The sequence below is a fragment of the Ceratotherium simum genome, chromosome 17 (assembly GCF_057802395.1).
Source record: "Ceratotherium simum simum isolate JZ-2026a chromosome 17, ASM5780239v1, whole genome shotgun sequence".
NCBI lineage: Eukaryota > Metazoa > Chordata > Mammalia > Perissodactyla > Rhinocerotidae > Ceratotherium > Ceratotherium simum.
In genome coordinates, this window is record NC_141916.1 from 17,766,348 (window position 1) to 17,777,219 (window position 10,872).

Sequence of the window (10,872 nt, forward strand, 5' to 3'; positions counted from 1 at the left end):
GGCCCCTCAAAAAAAAATTTTTTTTTTTTTTTGTGAGGAGATCAGCCCTGTGCTAACATCTGCCAATCCTCCTCTTTTTTTTGCTGAGGAAGACTGGCCCTGGGCTAACATCCATGCCCATCTTCCTCCACTTTATATGGGACGCCACCACAGCATGGCTTGCCAAGCAGTGTGTCGGTGCATGCCCGGGATCCCAACCGGCGAACCCCACGCCGCCTCAGCGGAGCGTGTGCACGTAACCACTTGCGCCACCGGGCCAGACCCTCAAAAAAAATTTTTTTTTGAAGTATCAACAATAATATATGATGTATTTTTATCTTTAAATGTTTTTAAATTTATAAATTTCTATTTTCTAGCTCTGTCCACTCAAAAGGCCAAAAAAGTGATCAGCCAGCAGCAATGGGTATCATTAGCACCTAGATGGTGGTCTCTTAAAAGACCATTTTCTACTAAAAGGCACTCAGACAACTGGAGTCACGTCAAAAGGACTCAGGGGCCAACTTACAGACCTCCGTAGCCAAAAATAGGACAATTCAGCATCAATAAGGGTGATAACTGCAATAGATTGAATATACCAAATACATTAAAATCCATGAGTTCATAAGGTCACTAAAAATTAACTAATTGGCCATCACTGGAAGATAATGCTGATAAACCAACTCATGATTTTGAAAACTGGTAAAAATTTATCCTGGTTTTCCTATATAAATTGTATCATAGAGTGGTACCCTAGAGGAGATGAGAGAAGTCTCTTAGTATAGAAGAGAATAAATGATTAAGGAATGTTAGAATTAGAACACCACCATTTTGCAATCTCTAATGGATTGCATTGATTTTCAATGGCCACTAACATCACAAAAAGAGAGACAACCAGACATTATATGCCTGCTAATGGGAGACCATATCACCACCCATGAGGTAATCTTACCAAATAAATTGTCCCTGAATCCGATCCAGTCTCTAAATCCAAATACCAATTTACTGAAAATATAGTGAAACAGAGTCCCATTAAAAACACCACAGGAATACAATCCGCAAAATCCAGACCGTGGGAAACTCTGTAGGACAAATCCTCTCCCCTCATCTCCTTTTTAAAAATAAATAATTGCAGGAAGAGAAAGGCAGAGACAAAGACAGAGAAAGAGCAAGGTGAAACTAATAGGTTAAAAGAGACAGCGAACCAACCATAATGTGTAGACTTTATTTGAATTCTAATTCAAACAAACTGAAATAATTTTTTAGTTATTTTTTCAAAGTTATGACATTTGAGACAATTAGAAATTTGAATATTGACTAGATCTCGTATGATATTAAAGAAATTGTCATTTTCTCTTTAGGTGGTACTGTGCTTATTTTTTTAAGAATCCTTATCTTTTAGTGATACATACTGAAATGTATATGTATACAGATGAAGCTTAAAAATTACATATATATAAAATAATATATTAACTAAGAAATATTACTTTTTCTCACTTACATTTTATAAAATAATGTTATTCAAAATCTGCAAATGCATCTTTAACATCAGTGACTTCTTCCTCATCACCATAGGTGCTTTAAGTCCATTTTCCAGAGCATGTCAGTTTCACTTCCATCTAAGTTGTAAAGACTCTCATATAAAGTCCTTTCTGAGGAATAACTTTTAGGTGGAAAAAACTTGCTTTTATTTTAGACTTATTTATTATTTGTTTACCTAGCTTATCTTTTAGATCATGAATTCCCTAACAGCGGGAGCCACATATTTTCATTTTTATGTTCTCCCAGAGTCCAACACAGTAGCTTATGATTGTAAGTAGCCTGCGCTCCTATAAGTTCCAGGAGGATGGGTACTATGTGTTATATTCACCACTACGTACCTAGCACCTAATATGATGTCCTGTATGTGGTAAGTATCCAATACATTTTGATGAATGAATATTTGTTATTTTTCTGAACTGTTTATCATATGATCATACATTTTCTCATAAAACTTCATATATATTCATATTCATATAAAAATTATCCATATACACATATACATGAATATACATATATTACATACATCTAATACTGAAAATTTAATAAACATAAAAGTTAATAATAAAACATAAATAATGTTTTATTATATACATATAATAAATTATTCATACATGCATATGTATATATTAATATACATATTTAATATACATATATATGAAGAATTTTTCATATTGGCGTCCCACAGGTTTGTAATATCCAGAGGACAGGGACCAATTAATTATAATGCTTAGTACTGTCCATGGACACCTGACACAGCACAGAATGCAGCGAGAATCTGGAGGAAGGGAGAGAGGGAGGGATGACTGAGTCCTTGACTCTAAGACTATAAAAGCACAATATGAAGAGCAAGGTCAACCATCTGAAAAATTCAGGTTGAAAAATCAACTTGTTGTTTGTTTGCTTAATTTAGATTGGTTAACCACAGCCTGAATTCACTGAATAAATGTGCATCCACTTTCTTTGTCTTGCCAAAGAAAATAGAACCCCTGTAAAACATCATTAGTCAAAGCTTTTGAAAGGTCAGGCTTGAATGTGAATGTGCAGACCTTATTTGGATCCTGGTTCCTATAAGCCAACTATTAAAAAAATTATAAGGCACTCAGAAACTTAAACAACTGAATGGATATTTGAGTATATTAAGGAATTCTTAATTTTTAAGTATAATAATAATCTTGTGATATGGTAGTTACCTCATTTAAAAAAAGAGTCCTTAATCTTTAGTGACACCTACTGAAGTTTTTACTGATGAAATGATGCGATGTCTGGGATTTGGAAAATGGGTGGAGACACAGATGAAACAATACAGGTTGTGTGTTCATTGTTGAAGCCAGGTCATGTGCATATGATGATGGATTTTACAAGTCTCTGTACTTTGGTATATGCTTGAAATGTCCCATAAATTTCAAATATATACAAAGTTTGTTTAAAATCATAAAAAATTAAAAGAAAGGAATATCAAGTCTCATTGGTCTATGCTTCCTGCAGATTCCTCACCAGTTGGCTATTACTTCCTCTGATACCATCATTATTTACGGCAGAGAGGATTTCTTAACCACGGATTTCTAAGGTTCCTATGAATGGGCTTCAGAGGATCACATGTGAGTGTGCATTTTTTTCGGGAGAGGGTCCATAACTTTTATCAGATTCTCAGTGGAGTTTGTGACTCAGAAAAGATAAAATCATGAGAACCACAGTATATAAGTTTAGGAGAAAAAGGAAAGGCCGGAGGGAGGGAAAGAGAGTGGGAAAGAAGGGTGAACTATAGAAAAGGCCCTGTTTCTGAGTCTCCTCTTTTCTGTACTTCCTCCTAGCTCACTGACAATGACCCACTACATAAACATGAATTGATTTGGATGTCTACTTCAAGGACTAGATAAAAAGAACTAAGGGGATTAAATACACATTAAAACATTGAAATTGCAAGGCACGTCTTGAGCGAGAAAACATTGTTATGAGCCTTGAAAAATGAATGAATTATAGCTGAGTAGCAGACCAGATTCTCACTTAACAGTTAATAGACAAATTAAAAGGCAGGAGCAGGGCTGAGTTTTACATAATGGCCCAGGCTCCTGGAAGCAGCCACAGAGGCTGCAGGGGAGGGGAAAGGCGGCAAGCAGGGGAGCCCACCTTCAGCCCTCCCCGACACATCTCCCCTGCTGCTTCACTCTGGACCTGTGGGGTGGTCGTCCCACCAAACTCAACTCTGCCTCTCTTCCTGCGGTCATTCTCAGACTTTCACCTCCAAAGATCACTTCCATCTTTTCTCCTAAGGATCCAGTGTTTTCAGAGATTGTAAATAACACCCTCCCACCCCTCCTCTCTCCCAACACCCCCCCCAACAACAACAAAAAAGAGCCAAGAGTTTATTGAGTTCTGATACATTTAACCATTTTTAAATATAGAAGTGACTTCCAGGGTTTGTCTTTTTTTTTTTCCTAATAGTGTCTGGGTTTTTTTGTTTTTGTTTTTTTCTGGGAAAGATTTGCCCTGAGCTAACATCTGCTGCCCATCTTCCTTCTCTTCTTTTTTTCCCCTCCCCAAAGCCCTAGTCATAGTTGTATGATCTAGTTGTAGGTCCTTCTAATTCTTCTATGTGAGCCACCACCACAGCATGGCTACTGACAGACAAGTGGTGTGGTTCTGTGCCCAGGAACCCCACCCGGGCCACTGAAGCGAAGCGCGCCAAACTTTAACCACTAGGCCATTAGGCCTGCCTCCAGGGTTTCTAATCAGCAAATTGAATTGATACAATTAGTATTTATTGAGCACTTACTATATACCTAGCATTGTGCTCTGCATATATTACCTCACTTAAGCCTCACAACAGTCCTAAATCAAGGCTATGTAAGATTTCACAAGAGCTAAGCGGGATAGGAAGAATTCCTACTCAAGTCTCTCTGTACTCTTACATTAACATTATATGCTAATATTGCCAAAAGCAAAGAACCTGGTTGTTTTAGTAAGCTCAGGTCACCTAATCATGGATTAATGTGCACAGTGAGAACAGCTCAAGGTCCACATTATTACCTTCTTAAATGGTTCGTGATCCAGAACCTTGTACTTCAAACTGCCCCTTTACTGACCAGACTTCCAATAGTTCTCCACCTTCTTATTCACTTCCATCTTGCTCTTCACCCAGCAAAACCTATGAACTCTGGCCCCTGGTAGACCCCATCACTCACTCTGACCTACAGATCCCCAACTCTCTAATGCCCTCAATTTGACTTCCTCACTGAATATGGACACCCTATAGCAAGGAAGAAAGGCTTCACAAGGACTTGTGCAGCTCTTCCAGACCTCTTTGCAGCAGCCGTGAGCTCCTGAATATCCACAACCTTCCTATTCTGACACTTCAGCAGCCTACCACGAGGCTAAAATTCCAAAGTGGCTCTGGTTTCTCAGTGATTCTTTTATTGAACCCCACTTGGAGTCACTCCCGTTCAGTACAGATTACTAGTTAGTACATTGTGGTAGGCAGAATAATGGCACCGAAAGATATGCACATCTTAATCCCTAGAACCTGTAATATGTCACCTTACATGACAATGGGAAATTGAGGCTGCAGATGGAAGTAAGGTTGCTAACCAGCTGACCTTAAAATAAGGAGATTATCCTGGACTGTCCAGTGGGCTCAATGTAATCACATGGATCCCTAAAAGTGGAAGAGGGAGACAGAAGAGTACAGTCAGAGAAAGAGACATGATGCCAAAAGCAGGGTCTGAGACATGCTATGTTGCTGGCTTTGTAGACGGAGGAAGGGAACTATGAGCCAAGGAGGGTGGGCAGCCTCTAGAAGCTGAAGAAGTCAAGGAAAGAGATTCTCTCCTAGAGTCTCCGGAAAGAAACACAGCCCCGCCAAAACTTTGATTTTAGTCTAATGAGACCTGTGTTGGACTTCTGACTATAGAACTGTAAAATAATCAATTTGTGTTGTGTTAAGCCACTAAATTTGTGGTAATTTGTTATGGCAAGAATGGAAACTAATATATACATTATGGCTTCCTAACTACCAAGACCAGAGTAAACTTGTTACTTCCTTATGGGAAACAACCAACCTCTCCATTATCTAAGATTGGTTGCTGTTACCTAGCAGCAGATTTAGAAGAAATACGGTTGCTTTTCTGTGTCCTCATTACCACTGTGGCAGGCTTGACTGAGAGCCCTGTCGACCCTGCCAAGGTAAACCATGAGCTAAGACAACTGTCTACAAATTTTGAAGGAAGTAAATTTGCAGCCTGAATAGTTGCCCAGACTGCCTCAACTCTCTGCCTGGCAGGACAGCCCACACCTCTTCTCCTGAAGCTCCCCAGGAGAGCTGGTGGAGCCAGGTAAAGAGAAGGCTCACAGATTCCTCAACTCCCACAGAGAGAAAGAACACCGAGTGTGTCTCGGGCGATGGTGGAAAAGTGTGGATTGTACACTGCAGCGTGGCGAGAGGAGAAACTGCTATGGCTGATAATTCCGTTCAATAACATCCAGCAAATATTTACTGAATGCTTACCATAAACTGACCATGATCCTCAGAAAAGTTGACCTGCTCTCTACAGAGCCATTCATTCGTTGGCTCAGCAAATATTTAGTGAGCTCCAACATGTGCCAGAGTCATTGGGCACTAGCACTCAGGTCTCCTTCAGGAACTCGGAGAGTTTTTTCAGGTCCACCAGAAGACATGGAGTGTGACTCTCTTTCCATCGGCCATGCCTCCCAATTACCACCCATTTACCAGGGCTTGTTATTCCGAAGATTTCTGAAAATTTTCCAGTCTGAGCAGCCCTGATCCACATAAAAGCCAAACTCACTCGCTCCTCCCTCCACCACTTCCACCCTCCCTGCAGGTCAGTTCCAACCTCTCCAGCCTTCTCCTCCAGCACTTGTTTCTGCCTGGTTCTAAAAGTGATGATCAGGAGAACTGTGAAGCTACAAGATGTCCCTAGTGCCAGTTCAAACTACGGGCTCTCCCCAAAGTTTCCAATCTTCTTCCTCCATTACTACCCCCTTAAGGAGCTCGTTAACTCCTATAATTTCAATAACCACCTCCGGAGATCTCACCAAAATTCAATAATACGGGCCTTCATTAACTCATCCTAAATTAGAGCCTGCTAGCTGGCCTCCCTCACCCCAGTCTCTTCCCACTCTAATATAGCCTTTGTACACCTTGCCACATATATCTTCCGAGCCAGGCACTGGTCTAGGTATCAAAGACACAAGCTACAGTAACACAGAGTGATGAAGGGCACATCCTTTGAAGAGGGGCACAGCTCTGCCACTTACTGAAGTTACTTAACCTCTCTGTCTGAGTTTCCTCATTTGAAAAACAGGGGTAATAAAGGCATGTAACTCTCAGAGTTATTGAGAGAACTAAATGAGATAATGCATGGAAAGCACTTAGTCCAGTGCCTGGCACACAGCAAGCACTCCAGAAAAGTTAACCTACATAAACAACAACATAAAGGGAGCTGTCAGTTTAGCAGCAGAGATGAACACGCATACTCCACGGCAAGGAGGGGGCAAGCACTTGGTGGTTGCTGTGAGCAGAGAAGACGGAGTGACGAATTCTGATAATGACATGAAGCCAGACCTTGAAGGTTAAAATGGAATATCCTAGGTGGAGAGGAAGGGAAGGATTTTCCAGCTGGAACACCTGAGCAAACGCACAGTAGCACAGAAGGGAGAGCTTCTGTGTAACGGAGCAATGGCTGTCTGATGCTCTGCGCTAATCCTGCCAAGACCAGGAGCTCCTTCAGGAGAGGCCCATTGGCTTTGGATCCAGGAAAGTCTTTCATTCACTCATGCAACTGAGCACCTCTTTTATAGCAGGCACTGCGCGATATGACACGATTTTCTGCCTGGTCCCTGCCCTCATGAAGCTTCAAAAAGATAATAACCAAGAAATCAAAACGAGAACACTTCAGATAAGTTATAAGTGCTATTAAGAAAATAAAACAGGATCATCTGAAAGAGAGTGACTGTGGGTGGAGGTCACAGAAAGCCACTCTGAGGAGGTGACATTTGAGTTGAGTCACGAGAAGGCCTGGGTAGAAGAACATCCTGGGTGGAGGGAACAACAAGGACAAAGGTCTTGAAGCATGAAGGAGCTTGCCATGTCGAGGAAACAGAAGGAAAGCCAGTGCAGGGGTGCACGGTGAGAGCCTGGAGGAGAGGCAGTCAGGGGGGTGGGCAAGGCTCTGATCACGTGAAAGCTGGCTAGGCCATGATAAGGAGCTTGGATTTTATTCCAAAATGCACTGGGAAGCCACTGAAGGGTTGTAAGATAGGGTATAATCCAATCTGATTTATATTTTTAAAAGCTTCCCCTGGCTGCCACATGGAAAGTGGACCGCAGAAGGGCAAGAGAGGAAGCAGAGGGAACTGTTAGGAGGCTGGTGCAGTAGTCCAAGGCAGAGGAAACAGCCTACATTTGTGATATTTAGATGTGATGCCTGGACTCTCTGTTCACATCAAGTTACACAACCTCCTCACTTTGCAAGGTCCATCTCTCTCCACACAGCCTAGTGGGCACACAGGAGGCTGAACTGGTCATTTTCAATCAGTCGACTGTGTCCCCGCCAAGTCATCCCTATTTCCTTTCCTCCTTCTCCCCTCACTTCTCTTCCTCCCTAGATCTCAAGTACCCATTTGCCCATCACCTGACTCAGCCTTCATGAGGTCCCATTGTTCCCGCTCTATTCCTTGTCCTCTCCTCATCCCACCACCCATGAAAGTTTCAGGAACTAGATGTAAAGGAGATGATTATTTTCTATCCTATCCCAGAAGCACTGAGGAATTATCAGTTTCACAGAGCACTCATAGAAGCCTTGGGGTTATTATGATCTTGACAATATAACTGGTACACATTCTGCATGTTAAGGACACTGTCTCCTCACGTTCATTCCAGCCTGTTCTCCCCACTGCAGCCAGAGAAATCTTTCAACAGGAAAATCTGATGATGATCTCATTAGCTCTCTTTCTCTCTCTGGCTCCTGCTCTCTCCTCTTCTCTTTCTCTCTTCTTCTCCTCTCTGCTTCAACCCCTTCAGTGGCTTCCCCTTGTTCCTCTGATAAATACCACTTCCTCACCCTGGGGTGCAATGGCCCTGTGTGTTGTGACCCCAGAGTACATCACACACCATTCCCCTCAGTACTCCCTGGGGCTCCAGCCACACTGGCCTGCTTTCGGTCTTCTACCTAGATATGGCCCCTTCTGCTGTGCTCTGTCTCCAAGGCCCTTTGAACTCCCTCTTCCTTCAGCTGACACTTATTCTTTAGGTCTTTGCCCAAATTTTCTTCCTTAGCAAAATCTTCTCTGATCTGACACCAAGGCTATCTGTCTTTCGAAGCACTTATCACAGTTTATAATAATACATTTACTCGTGTGATTATTTGATTAAAAACAGTTATTTCTCCCCCCACCATGGGAAGCTTCTGGAGGGGAAGAACATTGCCTATTTTTGCTCATCACTGTATCCCAAACATAGAATGAATACACTTAGTAGGCCTTAGAAGGATTAGATATAGAAAGATTTTCCAAAATGTTAGATATGGTCCCTTTGTTGACGGAGCAAGCAAAGAAGGAATTATGGATCTTCTAGTAGCAACCTATTACCAGGAAGAAGAGAAGAGAATCAGCGTCTGACACCCGGTCGGCTACAAACTCGGCGTGTTTTCCCTGCCTCCTTACAGAAACCATCCCTGACGTCAACGTAGCACTCATTTCCAAGACCTATCATCCTTCAAGAGAAGGTCCATCATCCTCTTCACAGCTCTCCACTTCAGACTTACCTCCCTTCAATTCCTCTTTCCAGAGCAGTAACTATACGACCTGACTGCACAGGAAAGAGGGAGAGAGAATTCAATGAGCTGCCACTCAGTTACTAGTTGTCACACAAGAAATATTATTTCACAAAGCCTTTCACAAATAGCACCTCGTTTAGTCCTCAGAACAACCCTGTGAAGTAAGCAAAGCAGACCTTATCATTCCCATTTTACTAGATGGGGAAACTGAGGTTCAAAGAGGCAAGTGACTTACTCAAGGTCACAAAGCCTGTGCAAGGCAGATGTAGAATATAAACCTACAGTCTCCCTCACCTAGTCTAAGGCTTCTCCTTACATTAGCCACTCCAACCGTTGGATTATCAGTTATTTAAACCTGGTTTCCTCCTTCCCTTAAATAAACACCTGTTCCCGACCTCTCAACACTTTCCCAACCCCTTTGCCCTTCCCTACCCAGAACCTGTCAGATGTCTGTGCAATGGGGCGGAGGGAGTCATGAAGCTGGCCACACTAACGGGGTTTGGTCCCAGCCTCCAGTCTTTCCAGCTCTTCCTCTGAGCCATTCAAGAACCAGAAACCCCCAGAAATAAAAACACAAAGAAGAGACCTGCCGGACCCGAGCAAGGTCCCTGGCTACCCTTTCTCCCACGTTGCAGCTGGACACGGCAAGGCCAGAAGCCAGCCTCTCTCCCAACAGGGAGCATCCGAGAAGAACAGAGGTCACCGCCTGCCGGCAGTCAAGGCTCCTCCGCCGGCCGCGCAAGGGATGCGGCAGCGATCGGCCGGCTCCCAGGTTCGGCCCAAGGTCACCCTCTCGCAGCCCCGGCCGATCCCCACCCGCCCGGAGCGCCCCCTGGTGTCGCGGGCTGGCCTCCCCTCGCCCTCAGGGAGTGGCCTGCGGAGCCCGGGCTCGGGGGCAGAGGAAGGAGGGTGGGCAGAGGATGAGGAGGCTGAGCTCCGGGGAGGGGCGGGAGGCGGGGCCCTACCTGATAGCGGAGGACGCCGTCCGACTCGTTACTCCCGGCCGGCATGGCGGAGCCGAGCTAGATCTCGCCCCCGGGCTCCAGGCCGAGCGTCAGCAGCCCGCGCACTCTAGTCGGGTCTGAGCGATCGCCCGAGCGGCGACCCCTACCCTGGAGCCAACGGTCAACCATCAACCGCCGCCGCCTCCATAGCCACCGGCCCGCGAGGCACCGCCGCAGCCAATCAGCGCGCGGCCTGTGCGGCCAATCAGGGCGCGGAGCATGGGAGGACGCTGTCCGGCGGTACCCTGGGCTACCCGGAGGAGCAGGAGGAGGGAGCCTGGGGAGCCAACCGCTCCGGGGCCTGGTTGCCTTGGAAACCGCCTCCCTCCCTTCAGGGGCCTCTTGGCTTGAAGGTCCTTCCAACTACTTGCTAGAAATTGAAAATCTCGTGCTTCTATTTGCAGCGGCACCTGACCCTTGAAAACTGGGAAGGCGTCGGTATAGTCTATTCTGATTTTATTCCTTAGGTAATGATTTTTAAATTCTGGGGAAACGTCCATTGGGATTGCAGAAGGAAGTAATCGAGGATGAGGGGAAAGGGCCTTCTAAAATTACTTGTT

At 44.2% G+C, this 10,872-nt stretch overlaps 1 protein-coding gene across 4 annotated transcripts in view; it reads right to left on the reverse strand.

Moving 5' to 3' along the window:
• Positions 1-10,445, reverse strand: part of SLC4A8 (solute carrier family 4 member 8) — a 66,114-nt gene extending 55,669 nt beyond the window's left edge. For all 4 annotated transcript variants that reach the window (XM_004429045.3, XM_087442387.1, XM_087442389.1 and 1 more), the window contains exon 1: positions 10,274-10,445. In XM_004429045.3, the coding sequence (XP_004429102.1) occupies positions 10,274-10,318 (45 nt within the window). In that variant the 5' untranslated portion in view covers positions 10,319-10,445. The remainder of the gene's footprint in view (positions 1-10,273) is intronic.
• Between the last annotated feature and the right edge of the window lie 427 nt (positions 10,446-10,872).